This window comes from Zootermopsis nevadensis, unplaced genomic scaffold, assembly GCF_977971745.1.
Source record: "Zootermopsis nevadensis isolate Lab colony 2312 unplaced genomic scaffold, Znev_1.0 Znev_ptg000021l, whole genome shotgun sequence".
Taxonomy (NCBI): Eukaryota; Metazoa; Arthropoda; class Insecta; order Blattodea; family Termopsidae; genus Zootermopsis; species Zootermopsis nevadensis.
Window position 1 is genome coordinate 21491414 of NW_028259153.1, and position 21233 is coordinate 21512646.

Sequence of the window (21233 nt, forward strand, 5' to 3'; positions counted from 1 at the left end):
AACCCATGTTCCACCAACTACTCAAAATAAATTATAATTCTCCATTATTCTATTAGTTAACCTTTATTATCCGTGTTGCAGTAGTGTAGCGTTGAATTGTTAGCCCCAGCGCTAGGACCTGACCACCAGGCTTGTAGCACAAGAGTTTAAATTACCTATACCGTATGATGACGTATAAAGTGAGCAACATATTCACTGATTACAAATTAAATATAAGATAAAAACAAAATGTGCTTAAGCACCATGCCAAGACGGTGTATGGGGAAGCATAAACAAAGTTTCGCACATTACATTTTGTCAAAAGGTAACAAAAATGAAATTACTGTCCTTTCTTTTTGGTAATATATTCATAAAAAAATGTAGGAAAAAAGTTGGCTGAGTAAAGAGGTCCCAAGTACCTTAACAGCAGTTCCCCTTGAGATAACGGCAACCGGAAAGCTGTGTTCCACCGGCTGACGCTGGAACTGGGAGGCAAATGCCTCGCCAGGAACGGTCACTCGATAATTTACATGTGTGGGGCTACAACCTTTGCTGCAACTCCACCAGGCAGACAACTGTGAGAAGTGGAGCTGGGATCGCACCGCCTGGAAAAGGCTACGCACCGGAATCTGCCGCACCTCTGGGCACCTGCGACACGTAATCGACGTCAGCGTAAATATCCATTTGCACACGGTTTATACGAGTCTGCACATTTACAAAATACAGGTGCTTACCTCTTGGTTACCATGGTTACAATCCATTGCTCTAGCAGCAAGTCAGTCGAGGATGGGATGTTGGCAACCTCTGGAGACTGAGCTTTCTGTTGGCCGCATTGACAGTCAGCACACAGCAGCACCTCGATGCATAACGGTATGTTATTCTGCCACAACAGCTGCATGTGTTTGCGGAAGTTTTCTGCACGCTTACACTGCACACGCAAGTTAATTTCTTATTTGCTGGGGACTTACAAAGCTAATAGAGATGATACAAATTCTTATATAAGCTCGCTTCAGTAGAACTTTGTCCTAAGTGTTAGTATTTATGCCATAATTATGAAAAGAGGGTTATTCTGCATGTAACTAACACTGAGACCTTTGTACTGCTAGAAACAAATATATTTATTAGTTTGTGAAGATACAGATGAATACGGCATATTTATATCCCTGTTTTGAAAATTCTTTTTGAAGACATTCAGTTGTGTAAATACTGAATGTGTTAACATTCTATGAGAAACAAGAAATCTGTGTATCTACAAGACAAAAGCGTTCATATTAACACAGAACACAAACTGTAACATGAATTAACATCGTATACAATGGCTTGGGCGGATATTTCGTTCAGATCCAAATCTGGGAACACAAAAGCAAGAAAAATCCCTAAAACATATGACATGAAACTTTAACTTAAATTTTCAGCAATGTTTTGGAGACTGGTGCAAACTTTTGCCCATATCTGATTGGCTAACCGCTCACACTCATAAATAACTTCCTATCTGCATTTATCTGTAACAAGGACAAGTCGAACCGAGAGTTTTCACCGTTGGAACAGCTAACGTACCACGCGCACTTTGACTGTGCTGCAGACAGCAATGGACATTTGGACTTTGATACTACAGAATTGCTTGAGTCACATATTGGTGGAAGATGTTTCACCAAGATATCAGAACACAAACAAATGCTTTTCTATTTGCAAGAAAGAGAAAAAGACTGCTGTTATGTACGCTGTGTAAGTCCGAAGGTAAACAGCAACGTTTCACATTAACATACTCCATCTTCAAGACACCCTGAAGATGGAGACAGTGCGTTTCTTCAAAACAATGGTATCTACATATGAGTCTACATAGTGTCAGAACCCAAGACAGCATCATCATCCTCACAGCGAGAAACCCAGAACTCACATAAAAATGTCATATTTGGTGCAGTCAGAACCTTCATTGTATTAAGACCTGGTATAAAAATAAATAGGCGGCGATATTTGAAGTTTATTAAATTCAATAGTAACAACGCAATAAACCCAGTTTCTTACTCACCAGAAAGTTTGTGTTGGGATCACAGTCATGTCTAGCAGGTAGTGCCGATATCCCCACACCAGCACAGTGAGGACCCTCTCCGTAGCCCCTCCCGGCTGCCCACGCTCCGCCTGGGATCCGGCCCTCAACGATCAGCACCCCCAGATCCACAAACACATCATGAGGCTCTGCCCCATCCTCCCCCTCCATCACAGAGTGCATGTCTGCAAGAAAACCACAATGCAAATACCCATTCAGCAGAGTCCAACTTGCGACACTAACAGTCACTGGAGGGCTGCTCCAATCAACAGTATGTCAATACATAACACATCAGTTTAAAATCAGCAGTCCAATGAATTTGAAGTCACCAAATACGGTCAGCTGTAAAGAACATTAAATATGTTCCAAGGTATTTATAAAATTATTGACTTTTGGCACTGTTTCATTTAAGATTACATTCAGAATTCAGTTATCTGGGTAATGTGAAAAAAAAGTTATATATATATTTTTTTTTATAATTTCACTGCTTGCCTTGTCGTCCGTTTAGATTCAAAACCCAACATACACTTCAATTTGGATGGAAACCAACACAAAACAAACAGCCTTATCTGTCACAAACATCGTCAGTCAACAAAACAGAACTTCAAAAATGCAAAAAAAAAAAAAAAAATACAGGTCCCAACATCTACAGAGAACGATTCGGGACACAGAATCCATTTTACCTTCGCCAGAGGGCTTCATGAATGTTGGGAACTGTTAGCGCTAATCTGCCTTGCTCCTGTCGCGAACACCTCCATTTCTGCCACGACTGAACAGTGAATGAAACGATGTTACGTAATTATCTCTCAGGTTGTCACAATAGGTCTTCATACAATTAATTACACGCACTGTATCGTCAATAACATGTTTGACACTACACAATTGCATTGATACTGCTGGTTCCATCTTGTCATAGACGTCTGTGCAGGTGGCTATAGCATGCGCGCGCACCCAGATCAGCTGCGGAATAAACAGCTGATTGGCCAGTGGCTGACATGTCTTGTTGCCAAAATAAGAACAACAAATATGCTAGTTCAAAGTGGGAGAGTTCTTTTATGCACAATAAAAAGCGTGTCCCGGGAAAACACACCCATTGCTCCAATAAGCCTATGAACCCTACTTTTAACACGGAAGCGACACATAAGTTCGACAAACAGTAGAAGCAACTTAATATCACGAAATTCTGTAGAAACTAAGGATCTATTTTGTCATACAACATGTTACAGAAAAAACACAAATATTATCAAAGCCTGTTATTGCCCAAGGCAGGAATCTTTCGTAATGGCGCCGAAACGAAAATTACATAAACAAGTTGCAACAGAACGGCATTAATTACACACGTGACATTTAGGTTACGCCAACAGCTTGAGAAATACGGGATACTCGCATTTAAATAGGCCACGGTAGGCGTCACAACTGCAAGCCACAACGTTGCCTTGTCTTCGATAACTTTTGGTAGACCTTGTACAGCTGATCTAAATTCAAGGCCTCTTGTCCAGGAATTAGTTAGACTCGTAGAAACACTGGGACATTCGCCAGCAGTCGGACTTTTCCGCTCTGCTGACAATTACATAACGTTAGATCTGGCTTCTCTGTGGTCATGGATTCGTAGCGTTCTCTATGGACTGCAACTACGCCAAGGATAACCGACACATTGAACACAACAGATATAATTTTTGACGTAAATACGTCCATAAGGAAGGGTCATTCGACAAAAAAGTGTAACAATGGTTTATCAACAAATAAACAACAATGGTTACCTAAGGGACAACTATTTACTCGGCATTGTTGTTACCTATAAAACATTTCATTACATTACTTTACATTACATTCAGCTACCACAGACCCATCTTAAGCGTAACTAATTGAAGTTGAATAAGCAATGTCTTAATCAAACTTATCTCAATTGTAAAGAATGTATAAAGGAAATATTTAGAATAAAGCCAATATATAAACTTCCTTTCCGTATAGACGTATTTACGTCAAATTCTCCGGAACCGTGGTTCCACTGTTACTTTTTGTTAATATTAAATGTAGGGATTTAGATAACGAGATCTGAGATAGTACCAAAATTCCTGTGGATCCAAATAAAAATTGGAAGAAAACAAAAAGTTACAAAATATCATCATGATGTTTAAATTTGGAACACAATAGTGAGAAAGCACACTGACAGAGGTGGTTTTATAATTCAGGCATTCAGCATACAATTGACAACTCGTAATACAATTGTTGACCAAGAAATCACACACCCTACGGGTTTCCGCGCTTTCTCACATAACCTAAAACAGGCCACAAGCGTTTCTTTCACAAACCTTAATCAATAATCATTCTAGCATTCATTAGAACCCGGTTGACAACACAAAATTGTGAACATCGTAAATTATATGGCGCTCATTTCAACGGGGGGGGGGGGGGGCACTATTTTTATTTTCACACCTCAACATTTATCAACACGAACTCATTTAGCTGTTCGATTGTTGTCAATACGACATGCTAAATCCAACAATGGAGCATCGGCTGTTTCATTGCTCAAACGCATCTCTGACTCGTGGGATAATCGTCTAGGTTATTGACCTCCTGGGTCTGCTCTATACGCAATAATAAGGAGACATTATTACAACTCGTCTCGCAAACATCTAGCTAAACCCCAGTGTACCCGACATTCAAACACCAACGTCAGGGCTGTAAGGAATAATTACAGAAAGCGTTGGTCATCCTTAGAACAAAGGTAATAGAAGATGATACTAATTGTTAAAGACAAGGCCATTCCCCTGCGACCATACAAGGAATAATATTATTTATCCTTCTACGAACAAAAGAATGGCGTAATATCTACTCAGTTTTGAAACAATAACAAGTCCTGCAAGAACCACACTAAAATTAATATATAAATTATTCTTACTACTCAACACGTACACATAAAAACTATTTTAGAATTAGTGTCACTTACATGGTTCCAGGGTCTACCTGAAACAGTAATTGCACATGTAGAAGGCAGTTAATTATCTCGCCGAAGGATACCTAGTTTTATCTCGACTCGAACATTAATTATCCTTAGTTGCTGATACAACGTCGTTCATAAACTACTAATTAAACGGGAGAAAACCAAGATCTGTTTAAAATTTCTGATGCTTATATCTTCAGAAGCGAGAATATTCAGTCGAATCAATCTCAGTGTTGTTAATTCATTGTTCACGCATGCCCTATTCATAGCTACGGCAGGTTCAAGTTGCCAGTGTCTACATCAATACACCCTGCTCCAAAAACACTTCCCCCTACAGCACAAAGACCAACACACACACCAGTCTTGGACGTGGAAACAAAGAGAAAATGAAAATTTTATTATACATTAATAAGCAATGTTTCTTCCTCCCAAAAAAAAGACGACAATGGATGATAACTATGATGATAATGTAGACGTATTAGTAATTGAGTTTAAGTGAGTTATAACAGCCCTAAACCTAATGAAAGCCATGAAACGGGTGTAACATACTATATCCATTGTTCTGGCCCACTAGCGTATTTTAACGCCGCAGTTGGCAGTACTGGCCATTACGTCATTAGTGCACGTGACGCAGCCACAGCTGAGTCCCCACACTCCCAAGTGACTGGTTGCAACGCTAACACGTGCGAGAAACAAATGAAACGCTATTTAAGTGTGTCAGGTGTCGTGACGGAGCCTCGTTCTACTCCAGTCACTACACTTGCGATTGAAACACAGGCAAGAGTAATCGAAACAGTGCATAACGTCCAACGCTTTCAGAACACTTTCGTTAGCCGCTCATCGTTCGGAATGATTGTTTTTTTTTTAACCGAAATAAACGAATTGAATCTGAATTGTCTGTCAGATGTTTGTTATCCATCCACCATCTTTATTATTAACAGAACTGAATCTATAAACGTGAACACGTGTTGCGTGACGTCAATGTTGTGGCCGGGGCGAACCTATTCCGAGGACTGGACGTTAGCCATACGATCTCCTGAGGCCAAATTTGGTGAACATCGATTTGCGAGCTACGGTGCCTCGTACAAATTTTTAATTGGTAATATCCGGTTGATATTTTACATTAAAACAGAGTGTTTAAACAATTAGTAATTTCACATTTTTCCCCCCACAGTGTATTATTTAGCATAATTATTAATAAAGTGAACAAACAACAATTATTTCATCTAAGCATTAAAAAAAATTAATTTTTGTAATGGAGACTCGTGTTTTATGTGAGATAAATAAATTTTGTAAACGTTATTTGGACGAGCTTTGGTATCAAAGGGTTAAGCCCGTGACGATTAAAATCGACTCATAACAATTCTGCTCAATGAAATATATTATGACAAAAGTTAACTCCATGAAATTCATCAGTCCTTCGTCAACATGCAAAGTCATTTACAGACGACGCGGACATTTTAAAACTTTTTAAGCCACGAAGATCTGCTTTCATTTACCCACGGGAGGATAAAGATTAAAAATATATTACCTTTCGGAAGCAGACGGGGAAGATAGACGCGAATTCTCCTCACTTCAGACCTGATGATGAAGGCAGTAGGTTCCTTCTCTGAAACGTTGGCACTCAGCCAAAATACTACGCGACGCAACAACCGAGGAGGTAACGGGGCAATTGTTTTGGCATGAGTAGTAGCGATTCAGAACTGGCCACATGTAACATAACGGCGGCCGGCAGTTAGTGTGCCAACGATTAGCTAAGTGGGTGAAAGTTAGTGATAGGACGCGGTGTCGCAACCTCATCCTGATTCCATGGAAAAGAAAACCCTTCACGAGAAGCGAACTCACTCGAGTAGTAAAAGAGATTTCTCAACTTTTATCAGACCCCGAAGGCTCATCAGCGTGTTCACAGGTCCAGATGCTGAGCCAGACGAATCCAATCGACAACTCCAAACTCTCCTCCCATCTCCTCGAATTATCCCGCGTAACCATGCAGTGGGTGTGTTCTTAATCCTCGTTTCATAAGGCGTAGGCCTATAAGTAGGCAAGCAAGTGTTTTGTCGAACGACAAATTATTTTAATCCTTTAAAAGCTACGTGTACCGTGCAATTCAAAACACAGTAATTCTTAAACTTACACACAGAGTGTATTTATGAGTTCTATATAATTTTCAGAATAAACAGCGATTATTTCCTTAAACAGCGTTAACCAGTTGATCTTCGTAATGGTGAAGTGTGGTGTTTTCTTCGCGGTACGGACTGAATTCTTAAATATCATTTAGACGAGCCACTGCAAGCTTCTCATGCAGCCCTCCCGATTTAAATTAATCAAAATTTACCACCCCTTAACGCCGTCAAAATTTACTCTCCCCCCCTCCCCTCAGTAGGAACTTCTAAATTATGTATTAAACTTCCAAATTAATAGTCTCAGCTTTCGCTAATACAAAGTTCAAAATTCCGTCTTTTATGCCAATCATCACACTAACGCCTTCACTCTTACTTTATCCTTAACAGAAGGACGAGCGGGCATTGCCTGGGGACCTTCTAGCTATAAGATGCTCTTTCTCCCCCCCAGATATTGAAGTGGCTCTCACTTCTCCCCCCACCAATTTCCTCTTTCTCTCTCTCTCTCTCTCTTAGGCTTCAAAGGGTAAACCAGTTGATCTTCGTAATGGTGAAGAGTTGTGTTTTCTTCGCGGTACGGACTGAATTCTTTAATATTATTTAGACGAGCGCAGGCTTCAAAGGGTTAACCAGTTGATCTTCGTAATGGTGAAGAGTTGTGTTTTCTTCGCGGTACGGACTGAATTCTTTAATATTATTTAGACGAGCGCAGGCTTCAAAGGGTTAACCAGTTGATCTTCGTAATGGTGAAGAGTTGTGTTTTCTTCGCGGTACGGACTGAATTCTTTAATATTATTTAGACGAGCGCAGGCTTCAAAGGGTTAACCAGTTGATCTTTGTAATGGTGAAGAGTTGTGTTTTCTTCGCGGTACGGACTGAATTCTTTAATATTATTTAGACGAGCGTAGGCTTCAAAGGGTTAACCAGTTGATCTTCGTAATGGTGAAGAGTTGTGTTTTCTTCGCGGTACGGACTGAATTCTTTAATATTATTTAGATGATCTTCGTGTTTCAAAGGGTTAAACGTATTTACTTAGAGATCCTCTTAGAAGCCGAATTGCGAGTGGAATTATAACAAACCAGAGTAATTTACATGCCTTCAGTTTGTGTTGTAGAAATGTTCCTGCGGTGAAGGGTACAGGCAAATTACGTATTTACATTTGAGCACGTAAGATTATTTGTCATCTTAGGTTGAAGATAAGATTAAAGAAACTCCTTTCAAAATCTGGTTTTGTAATGGCAATGCTTTTAGCTTGTGTTCTGTAACGTATCTCGCCAGCTTAAATTACGAGGCGACGACTATCCTATTAGCCAACGTCGCCACAGATACACTTATAAACTCCTGGCGCCTTGCATTTTCCGTATGGCTGAAGTAAAATTGTCTAAAATACGTAAAAGAATGTATACCTCTAAAAATCGTACTTTGTCAGGATGACATTTTCCTTCCAATGTTGTCATGTATGACTACACAACTCTGCAGTAGCTTCAGTCACGTTCCGGACATCTATTCCCGAGATGGGCACACAGCGTACTACAAATCCACCTGAAAAATTCACAGAAGCAATTTTGTTTATTTTGCGTACCGTGATTCATGTTACTGGCCACAAACCACTGAAGCCGAATATATAAGAATTCAGTCCGTACCGCAAAGAAAACACTTCACTTCACCATTACAAAGATCAAATGGTTAACCCTTTGAAGCCTAAGCTCGTCTAATTAATATTTAAGAATTCAGTCCGTACCGCGAAGTAAACACCCCACTTCACCATTACAAAGATCAAATGGTTAACGCTGTTTAAGGAAATAATCGCTGTTTACGCTAAGAATCATACGAAACATATTAATGCCCCCTGTGGGCAAAATCCAGAGTTAGTGATTGTCGGTACAAATAGTTACCACAGACGCAAGAAATGTTGTACTCGTAAATTGCGTCGATATTTTTCAAACGCGTCAGGTGGCGAAGATAGAATTCAGATTGTACCTCTTCATTACGAAGGTCTGCAGCTACATCAAAACATGACTGCATTGCCAAGGTTTGCCCCGGGCGTGTCGAGGCAACAATAATTTACAAGTGCAATGCAACAAAACGTTGGTCTCCAGCCGCTAGATGACATCATTTGCGTGTATGAGCGGTTGCCGTTCCAGCAAGGCGCAATGCAGAGAAAGACAATTGCTTATCGCTTCGCGTCTCACTAACCGACGTATGCGGTATCCAGGCCTTTTATTATGTAAAATAAACAGATTTACTTCCCGTCTAAACCTCTTCCATTTTCTATTTCATCGCAAAATTAGATTGTACAGTATTGAAATAAAATATATTATACGTAACCTTCTGAATCAAAGCAATGAGCTGATACAAATGGAAGTTTCGTTGGACTTCGGCAAAATTTGGTTAGAATACCACTGCTATCTCTTAAAACTTATTTATCTGTCTTTCAGACACGATATCTTTAAGAATTTCTTAATTACACTTATATTTAGGCAAGAAACAAGACGTATCAGAGCATCAAATCAAATTGAGTTTCACTTTTCGTGTAAGCATTCGCTTTTCTCTTCACGCACTGCGATTGTCGTCTGTTCTCGCTTTCCTGCCGACTTGTTTCACCAGGAAATAAAACCTCGTGTTCAAAGATGGAGCCACCATTCAAATTATATGTGGTACACACATAAATCAGTCACAAACGGGGCCATGCCCAACTTCGCAAGGCACCATCACGCGCTGTGGTTTCCTTTTTGCCAGAGACTGACAATGATTCATTATCCAAGAAGCCGTGGTGGAATTATTGACCGCTGAGGACAACTGCTTCTATAATCTGATCTGGGATAGTTTTTTTTTAAAATTTGCATCTCACGTTCGTGTTGGCTACAGATACAGATCTATTAAACAGATAATGTTGCCACACAAAAGTTATTTCATTATATTTGGATATAAACCTAACCTCAAAACGACCTTCAAGTGATATAATAACGCGTTTTATGATGACTCACTTTTTCGTAACAATCAGGATGTCTTTGGTCGAGATTCATTGAAAATAAAGAACTGTCTATAAAACAATCAAAAACTGGTTGGTGATCATTTTGAAATCAACACTTTCAATTATTATAACTCAGTACAAAATCAAATTTGAGACTGCACTACATCAAATTGTATTACGTTCCTTAATTATGCAAAGAATGTAACGGTTTATAATTTTCATATGTAGATTATTTTTTTAAAAAAAATAAACCTGATTTTTAAGTAATACGTAAGATATTCCGTAATTGTTGCCGGGCGACTTTTTTTATTAAAGTTCTTGTATGAAATACGATCAATAATGAAATTACAGCAACAATTTTCGACGCAAAATATAATCGAAACGCCTTGTATTGTTTCTGAAACAGGCGAGCAAACAGCATTACTGCATTTCGCCTGTATATTCCACCATACGATCATCGGGGTCACAGAGTTCATCGGTGCGGTGTATCAGAAACGGATTATTTGATCAAAGAAATGGATTCGCTGAACTTTGGTATTTGCGACATCTGACGCCAAATGCGTTCAAGACTGCGTGGAAAAAAAATCAGTCTTTTAATAGAAATCCCTGGCCAACTGTGGAAGGGGGGGGGGGGGGGTTTGTGATGTTACTTTGCTAAAAAAAACACCGCGGTTTGCGAAACTAAAGTCTTGTGGGAAACAGGGGGTTAGGTGAACCGCGGTCGGTGTTCGCGTAAAAAATGTCCATTCAAAATCATACGATCGTTAGTCGAAAGATATAAGAAATGTTGTCAAAATACGAAATGAACATCTGTTTCTCACTGTTACTGTAAATAAAAATACACTGAACACTATGATGTGTTTCTGAACGCTTAAAAAGATACGTTAGACACCTTGAAATACTAATTCCTCACTTCTGTTAGCATTCTTATACAAACAAACAAACAAACAGCCGTCTGTATCACAGCCATTGACCGTTTGATTCAGATTCGTGAGTAGATTGCACAAGGAAGATACAAATTATAGATTTACCGAATTAATAGACGAAAAGAAAGAGTCCTCCTGGATTTTTTCTTCTGTATCCAAATTGTGTAAATCACGTTTGCTCAGCGGAAAGCAAACGGAACGTCTGACTGACGTCACAGTTACACTTGTACTAACAGTTTTAAAAACATCGATCGCACACCACACACTGTAAAATGGCAGCGCGCAATTCCCCACAGATTTCCACTCCAACTACTCAAGCAAAGTTCAGATCGATAAGACAATAAGTAAATAAAAACTTCAAATTGTATTTTCTTTCCCAACAGGAATCAGTTTCTAGTTATGGAGCAGTCTGATGTTACAACACACTCTTCGAACGGAATAAAATATTAGCTAGGAGATCGCGCGTGTCCATTAGTACGACAATATTCGGCGAAATTCGGTATTTCAGATCTACACTAACATGTGTAAGGATAATTTAATTATGTTCCTTATCAGTGTATTTGACACTAAGGTCAAATTAAAGTATATAAGTTGATTCCCCCCCCCAATAGAAATGACCGTGGCTTATCTCAAGGGATTTGAACAGTATTCCCGTATTTGGACAGATGTCAATACACCTTGTGACGCGGGAGATATTCGAACCAAGTATTTCTCGAACACAGATCTCGAGAATGTCGCAGCTTCTAGGAAAAACAAGGTCTCAGAATGACTGTCCATTTTAACTTTATTCTGTGCGATGAAAGTTTGAACGTTCAACTTGCCATCTCCGTAATCGCTGTCAGCTGTACAGAAAAGTCCCAGTCAGACATGGTTCAATACGGGGAGCTGATCAAACACGGAGACGATATTTTTAAACAGTCTGTAGCTTTACTGCGCATGCAAAGAGGACAGTGACCTCGAAACCAAAAGAGTAGCTCGTCCTGGGGGCAATGTTACTCAAAATATGGGTCGCGGTACCTGTCGTGTGGCTTACACGTTCTCAATTCCGTAAGTGTTTTAGGATAAAAAAAAAACCCACGGACGTCGATACCTGCAGAGCAAGATGTCCGAACAGTTGCCAAGCAACGGGGGCGAGTTTGTCACCAAGGCGTCGCCATATAACGGGTGTTGCAATTTTTTTGTCAACTCACTGTCATTCAACTCACATAGGCCCTAGGCGCTGAGGTGGAAAACTAGTATAAGATTTCTTCGTTTAAAGTAAAACCAAACGTCACATCAGAGCAGTTATTACTCCAGCTTCGTATTCAGCGGGTGTCGGGTTCAAGTCTCAACCGGAAGCCGTCACATTCTCAGATTCTCTCTGCTTTTCCTCGTGCCTCGCGGCAAAAGTTAGACCACGACCACTTCCAACGACATTTTCCCAATTAATTACCATTCTATTTATTTATTTATTTATTGTTCTGTCTGACGACAGGTCCATATGAACAGGATCCTTCCATCCTTTTCTCGGACTGGGACCTGTTCATATACGTTCTTGGCAGATGATCCAGAAGTGGTTTGCCATTGCCTTCTTCTGTGTGTGAATGGAGTAATTGTTGGGATGCCACGGAGGAAAACTCCGTGTTGCCTAGACCACGGCCTTGCCCAACACAAGTTATAAATTCGGGCACCGCCGGGAATCGAACCCGAGACCCCAGGATTACAAGGCCAGCGTTCTAACCGCTAGATCACCGTGGCGCTTATTACCATTCTACGGTTAATTAAATTAAGTTGGCATTCGTCGTTAAACACCACCGACAATCGATCAGTCATTGAGGTGTTGCAAAAGTACGCGTTCTTAGTTTTCAGGTAACAGAAATCAAATATAACGGCTGTTAACAACGGGTCGTTATGTTTCGGCGTAATAGGAGTTCGTACGTCGTTAAGTCATTACCGGGTAACAGGTGTATTCATTGTGAAATGGTAACGGGAACATCAGAGCGTCGTTAGGTCAGTCCTTGTCACGGGGCACCAAAATAATGCTCAAACTCCTCAGGTCGTAGGTCACTGACATTCAGGAAGGAGTCGGGCGGATCAGAGCTCAAAATTACGGCTTCCAGCGATCAAGTGAAAAGGTTATTCGCATTTGGGACTGAAAATATTTGTCTGATCTTAAAAAGAAAACACTTCTAAGGCTTGACGATTTCTTCTCGCGTATCAAAGCGTGCTAAGTCCAGCATCCATCCTGTTTTACGCTTTCTTTAAACTGAACGGTGAGATTGAGAAACAATACCAACTGTGACGTTTATTACTTCTGATTATTCGAAGATTAAAAAAAGTCACCAGCTCCAGCCAGCAGAGAACTTCTGGAAAAACTAACAGTAATACGATCCCAGGTTCTCACAGCGGTGAGTACGGAGATGACCGTCTTCCGAACCTCAGCGCCGTGTGGTCTGGGCGATCATCGCCCTGATGACAGAGGCAGCAATGACCTCTGTAACGTCAGTAAACTTCTACCAGACAACAGCTTAGACAGTCAAGAAATTTCCATACACTTTAACAAATCCTAAGGTCAATTACAGCATCCTACTACTTCCGTAAGATGCGTTTTAATATTATCATTCCATCTACGCCTAGGTCTTGTCAGTATTATCTTCCTTTCAGACTTACCAACCAAACTTTTGTATGCATTGCTCATCTCCCACCGTGCGTCTTACAGACACACGCTCGTATCATATTCCTTGATCTGATCGTCTTACAATTATCAAAAAATATGGACACTGAAGAGACTTCATGAAGTACAGTGTAAAAATTTAAGGCACGTTTCATTTAAGGGGCAGGTGAGACGAGGGTGTTATATCACAGCAGACGAAAAAATGTTTTTTTTTTTACTAAAATCATTAATAAATATGACATGATTATTTATCCGGCAACATTTTTCCAAATGCGCTGGACTCGTCGGGCTTGAGTGAACACAATTTCTTGACAAAATGAACGATTAACAGCTTCTCAAACAAGGAGTCAGCTCCGTGGAGAGAGCAAATAGTTATTTTATTACATGAATCAACTACAGAGCGTATCAAATCATGAATGACTGATGATTACTCTCAAAGGGGAAAAAATGTCGATACTTCACTGGTTCATTCAGAATGGGAGTTGGATACTTTTAATTCAAGGTCAAAATCATACAATTTATTCAAACTTCCTGTAACTTTTATTACCTCACAGACGTGAGACAAGAAGGAAGATGGAATTAACGTCACCAGAAGAATTGGATAACAGTGTCCTTGTAGAAATTAGACGAACGTCAGAAGAGACTAGCGAATCCGAAGTTCGACAGGCGGCCTTCAGTTCACTGTAATTTTGAATCCCACATTTGTCTTAATATTAATTAATGCAGATACACAGTATTCACAAACCAAGCCCAAAATTTAACCTAAACAATTTACATTGCACAGCCACAAATACTATTTTGAAGGCGGCCTCCAATAGTCTATTGCAGTGGTATTCAACCTTTTTTGTTCGCGTACCCCCAGATATAAATTCTCTTCAACTTTGTACCCCAAAATTTGTTGGTATATAATTCAAGTTATACATAGTATATAATCTACATCTAAAATAAATTAAATAACTTAAATTACTGATTATTCAGTGTTTATCATAAAATAATATATATTTTCTTTTAAATTTCAAGTACCCCTTAAGATGTCTTCGCGTACCCCCGGTTGAAAACCACTGGTCCATTGTATTTCTTCTCTGACCTGCTCCTACATCTCAATCCACGTTTCGTTCGAGGCTTACACATCGCCCTGATAATGTACGCAGTAAGCATCTCTGAAACAGTTTCTACTAGACTACACGGCACATCATGTTATTTTCATATTTTCCACCGTAAGAATCTAATATCTCACAGGGTGTTCGGGTTATCTGCGGTTAGAACCTTGTAGAGTCGACCGACTTCCCGCATAGCGGTGAGCCACGGTCGAGATAAGGTATCACTGACAGCGATACAATGAACATCTGGTATAATTATGCCACGGAAAACAAGGTATAGAAGTGTTGCACGTCTTAATAAGGCTACGACATGCGATGGTTTTAATGATGGTATGAGGAATTGATAAATGTTCCTTCTGACTTCAAGTGACGAGGTTAACAGTGGACAGACACTATGGAAATAAACTTGAACGACACAAAGAATACTTACTCGTGTATTCTGGAACTGCGAGTTACGCCATGTTGTGAACGAATTCGCATATCTGGACGATAACTTCGCTAATATTAGATACGGGTACAGCAAAGTAAGAAGAAAATGCAGCGAAGTTAGTGACCTAAAACAGCAAAGGTCAAACATAAACCGTTGTCCAAGCTGGGGACTGTAATCCCATGGTTAATTACACTTTCTTTCTTTCTATAACACACCATACTTCATTTTTTAGATGTGGGGTGAGGCGTAGAACAGTGAACAAAAAGTTACACTAAGTGAGTCACGTCACGTACTGACGGTCTCCAGTTGTAACAAAACTAATTTACATTTAAAAATGTACCCGCATATTATTAATTAGCTGAAATGTCGCTATCATTGGATCTCACAGCTAAAGCTTCAATTACCCCCATCAAACCGGTTTTCTAACCCTTCGAAGCCGAAGCTCGTCTAAATAGCATTTAATAATCCAGTCCGTACCGCGAAGAAAACACGACGCCTCACCATTACAAAGATCAACTCGTTAACGCTGTTTAAGGAAATAATCGCTGTTTATTCTGAGAATTAATTAACCCTTCGAAGCCGAAGCTCGTTCAAATAATATTTAAGAATCCAGTCCGTACCGCGAAGAAAACACGACGCCTCACCATTACAAAGATCAACTTGTTAACGCTGTTTAAGGAAATAATAGCTGTTTATTCTGAGAATTAATTAACCCTTCGAAGCCGAAGCTCGTTCAAATAATATTTAAGAATCCAGTCCGTACCGCGAAGAAAACACAACGCCTCACCATTACAAAGATCAACTCGTTAACGCTGTTTAAGGAAATAATCGCTGTTTATTCTGAGAATTAATTAACCCTTCGAAGCCGAAGCTCGTTCAAATAATATTTAAGAATCCAGTCCGTACAGCGAAGAAAACACGACGCCTCACCATTACAAAGATCAACTCGTTAACGCTGTTTAAGGAAATAATCGCTGTTTATTCTGAGAATTAATTAACCCTTCAAAGCCGAAGCTCGTTCAAATAATATTTAAGAATCCAGTCCGTACCGCGAAGAAAACACAACGCCTCACCGTTACGAAGATCAACTGGTTAACGCTGTTTAAAGCTTGTGTGTCCTTTTTAAAGCCACTAGCTCAGAAGGGTTGCGGGTTCAAATTCGACTCTGGGACTCAACGTCAGTACGTCAGACTACATAAAGTCGATTAAAAGGATTATTAATTAACAGTGAGCCGAAAACGGATATGGAGGGAATAAATCGTGGATTAATTTAACGTGTTCTCCCTACATTTACGTAGAGGGGCTGAGAAAAACTACGAAAGTATAATTCTGTTATATTATCACCATTTTCCCTACCGGTGAATGTTTGAAACAGCAGAAACACTTTATCTCTGGGACTTAAAAATAAATGCTTGTCTGGTCGCGGTTGAAGCCATGCGATATGCAAATGGCGATGGACTTCGCTGCGATGGTCCCACGCGCGCCCTTGGATTTTCCTACACGTGAAATCATTTTTAACCCAATTCTTTCGACATCAGACTTAACAGCAAAGGAGTGAGAGAGTTTTCTTAACAAGAATTACGCGGTGCTGACATTACGATAGCCAGTCACTTCCTGTGTCACAAAAAAATAATATTAAAAGAGTCTCGCTAGGCTGATTCGTTGCTACGGTCCACCTTGAGGACCTGAAAGTAGGTCAGGCTGAGTTTCACTTGTTTTGCTTTCGGGTGGCCTTGGATTTGGCTCCTTCGTAACTGAAGATGTCTTCGGAGTATTCTACGAGAGAAATCCCCGGGGAAATATGACTCTCAGTGCAGAAAGAGTCATTTCGATTCTTGAATTTCTTTTATTTGTATGCTCGCGATTTTAATTTCGTAAAAATATTCAACACAGACTCCCAACAAACTTTTACTACATATCAATTATAATAAACTGCTGATAATGGCCTAAGCGTTTCGGCCTCTATGGAACCATCTTCAGTGTGTACGTTTTCTATACGTCACATTTTATTTCAAAATTGGTACGCAGAAACGTGTTTTAAAATATCAAAAAATTACAAAAATAAATTCAATATTATCGACGAGGAAATATCCCTTATTTTAAATTAAAATATATAATTCCTTTCGACGTGTTAGGACCTCAAAGAATTTCACTACTCTTGGATCTCAAATGTTTCTGATGGATCGTACAACCTGTTTGTAATAAAATCAGTCCGACCGAGAAATAATCAATTCAATGCCTGCATTCATGACGTCACGAGAAACCACATCTCATCTCACCATTAACCAGAGAGTAAAAAAGTTTTTCAGTTCAGCCGATCTGTACCAAAAATTTTATAAAACACGTTGATAATTTCATTTTACACGCCGCTTCAAAAGTTGTGGTACTAAACATTGTGAACCTAATATCAAAATACTTGAGCAATAATTCATCGCATTTCTAAAATTACCGGCAAATCTTACAGTCCAATCTGTTAAAAATTTGAAAGGTCTAAAGTATCACTGATATCCACTGAAGCCTTTTATCAAACAGTGGACATCCATGCAACGACAGTTAAGTAAATTATCACGAGATATAGAAACATGGCTGACAACTCGAAACTTCGAAAATTCCTTTGAAAACCAATGGTAACTAAATATCCCACCTGCTTCAACAATCAATAATCTTTATTGGTTTCGTAAGATTCTCAACGTAAACAGCGTTAATTTTCTTAATCAGCGTTAAAAAGTTGATCTTTTGTAATGGTGAAGAGCTGTGTTTTCTTTTCGGTACGGACTGGATACTTAAATGTCATTTATACGAGTTTAGGCTTCAGAGTGTTAATTCAAGAAGATCGTGGACTTTACTGTGGTACAGTCTGTAACCTGTGTTGCCAGCGAGAGGTTAAAAATAATCAGAGCGCATTTTGGCAGCCCCAAGACGTAGCGCGTGTATTTTTGGGTGCCTTCCTTACTTGGTAACAACAGTGTGTGCCTGGTTCTGTCGACATGGCCAACTCTGTTATGCTGGATGCTTTCACACATTTCTGCTTATCAACATGACCTCCTTTGTCACACGCAAATATGGCTACTTACATCAGCACACGTTTATGTTTACAATCATAGGATTTAGGTGAAAAACATTTAGTTACATACACGAATGGCGCTGTTATTAACTGCGAAAGTCTAGATCGACGTAAGTTCTTAGCTATAGATGACACTAGTATGCACTTCGATGCCTTATCTTCTCTGTTTGATAGGAATTTTTTTTCAGAAATTATATAAAATTTTAAATAAATATTCTATGGGGATCAGGCGTACTACAATAGAATCAATATACAGCGTTTCAGAGCCTGTTATGTCTCCATTATCAGAGATGATAATAATAGGCCATCCTGATGATGGAAACACGGACAGTCTTCGAAACACTGGCCTTTAACTCGATTCTCACACGGGCTGGCCACCCTAGAAGACTTCGTGGCATTCAGTAGCTGTGAAACGTCAATTGTATTTGACTATAATGAAAGCAATAATAAAGCTTTCACGAATAACAAAATAATTATGCAAGATACGTACACATTGACAAGCAGCGCCTACTTCATATCACTAGGTGATGTGATGTTCCACCATTTTGCTTCATTCCACCAGAAAAGTGCAGTGTAACGACAAGAGTCTTTTTTTTTCAAACAATTTTCCAGATAACTGGGATAAAAAATAATGGAGCTACTCGCTTTGGTTGGGCTAGGCACGCGCAGATGGGGTGTTCAAGTATTTGCATGTATTGATAAAACGGCTTCGAAACCTTGGACACGGTCATGTTCAATGAACGCAGTTCACACTAGATCAAATGTCTTGTCATGTTAATGTCTAACACAAGATCACGTCAGTGGCCATTTGGTGGACCGAAGCCAAAGGCTCTGACCAAGGGATTCAGCAGAAGACTCTAAGAACAATGCCACGATGTAATTCAAGTATAACAGAGCAGAAATTGTTCCCTGAATTCATTATTCCCCTCGCCCAAATCCTCTGACGAACTCTTAAAGGAAAAAGTTTTGTCTAAGAGTATAAGTTATAGCAATAGCGACATATCGATACTCGATCTGCAAAACATCGCAACAAGACGTAGTTCCCCTTAAATGATTTTGTAGCCCCCTTAGATTTCTCGGAAACACCGAAAAATACGGGTAATATAATGCCCCCCCCCATATAAACAATTTTATTTTGAAATTAACATGGTAAAATTAAGTACAGTCTACTAGGCACAATTTTCGTGAAAAGATGGACGGGGCATTTAAAATGCCCTCTCGAAGAGATATATAAAAAAGGAGGTTAACAGATCTTTCTTTTCCAGTTTCAATATGGTTCCATTCCGTTACCAGTACCATGTGTACTTTCACTGGAACATGGCTGCAATGTTCAACGTCAGTAACGCTTCCAGATATTATCAAACTCGGTGACGAATGGGGAAATGGTTTCCAGCAGGAATGTGCTTGCAAGCAAATGACACACAGGATGACAGATGCGTCAACCCTGAGATATTTTGAAGTGTAGTCACAATAAAACAGTCACATTCATCCTACTGCTCATTTTTAACTAATTAATTCACTGCAACAATTTTGAAGATTGATAAATATGAAAGATCACGTCTTTTTTTTAGCTATGAAGAGATTCTGACGATAAAAGAAGGCACTAGATAAATTAAAATGTAAGAATACGTGCATACACCTCACTCCGACAATAATATGACATCAATAATGTTGGTATTAAATTTGATCGAAAGGAAGTAGACACGTATATTTAAAACTTCCCCACCTAGCAACAGATGCCCTTGTACTGCGGCAACACAAAGCCCCACGAACCACTTCAATTCGTCCAGTGAGACCTGGAAGCGTTCCACATCACGCAACAAACTCTCGCTCTCAAACTACGTCGCATTTCTTCTCGATTCCCCAACCAAGGCATCTATTGTTAACATTCTTAATTATAAACAAAGGTTGCATGACATTTGTTTTAATTATGAACGATGAGCGACGAGTCACGCCTGGTCTCACAGCTGATTTTCTTCCCACAAGGTCGCTCATTACTAGGCCTGTCCCCGGCTACACCAGGCGAAAGTAGCGCTCACTCAGCTGACTGGAAAGGTAGTGAAAATGGGTAACAGCTGGGACCAGCACCATTATCACGTTATATAATTAATGCATACCTTTCTTTGTATATTAATTCCGTTTCAAACACCGCTAATGACGTCATAATTCATACTGCACTTCTTAATATTTCGCAAACACCTGCTTGAACGCACAATACAACACGTCACTGCATATCGAAATTTGTAATAATACTACATTAGGATATTATAACAAGAAAGAAACTCACCACGAGTTACTGCAAGTCATCAAACAAGTGAAGAAATGTTCATAATCCATCTAGGCGATTAGCGACACAATACTTGTGCACCGCAGACCAGAGATCTCAGAAGTGCTGTCTGGTTCTCGCCAGCTTGTTGACAAGTGTGCAAGAACAGACCGTTAAACCTTCCGCATGCAAAATCAGCTGCCTTTATGATCAGCTGTCCCTGAACACATCACGGAATACAGCTATCGGACGATGTTGGTAACACTGTGGACTGGGGACGAGACTAGTCAGCTGGACTCCATTGTAACTGACAGCAGAGCAACTATTGGTTGCAGCTGGGTGATGTGAAACATGTGGGGGGAGAGCAAATGAAAGATGAGTAGCGAAGTAGGGTAGGGTATAGAATTTTTCAAATAAAACTTCACGTTTACCAACACCGCAAACCACTCGACTGTCCTTGCGTCTGTTGCTAGGCGCCCACTTCACCTGTTAGTCAGCTGTTTTTTTGTCCTTGTCTATTGGGAGGGTTGTGAAGGGGACAACCCTCGAGCTACAGGGCTCTGACCCCTTGTAGACAAACAGCGTTGCCATCTCTTGCAACCAAGAGGGTTGGCAATACTAAATAATTACATGGAATTTTGGACCATCGTCGGCTATTAATCGACAAATTAAATGCTGACGTGAAAAATAAACAGATGAGGTTTCAGTAAAGGACAAGGCACCACCGATT

The 21233-nt window shown here is 39.8% G+C and overlaps 1 protein-coding gene across 10 annotated transcripts in view; it reads right to left on the reverse strand.

Annotated features, from left to right (window-relative positions):
• The window catches only part of atos (atos homolog atossa), a 29800-nt gene extending 9066 nt beyond the window's left edge, over positions 1–20734 (reverse strand). Inside the window, exons 1-7 of one of the 10 annotated variants that reach the window (XM_087352747.1) lie at positions 20525–20734; positions 19964–20284; positions 15174–15297; positions 8497–8632; positions 2009–2211; positions 714–907; positions 399–627 (exon numbers count right to left, since the gene is read on the reverse strand). In XM_087352747.1, coding sequence (XP_087208873.1) covers positions 399–627; positions 714–907; positions 2009–2209 — 624 coding nt within the window. In that variant the 5' untranslated portion in view covers positions 2210–2211; positions 8497–8632; positions 15174–15297; positions 19964–20284; positions 20525–20734. Of the gene's footprint in view, positions 1–398; positions 628–713; positions 908–2008; positions 2212–2709; positions 2977–8496; positions 8633–15173; positions 15298–18727; positions 18857–19963; positions 20285–20524 lie in introns of those variants that run through there. The other 9 variants (XM_022064642.2, XM_022064640.2, XM_087352749.1 and 6 more) reach the window with 9 other exon arrangements.
• Positions 20735–21233: the final 499 nt, after the last annotated feature.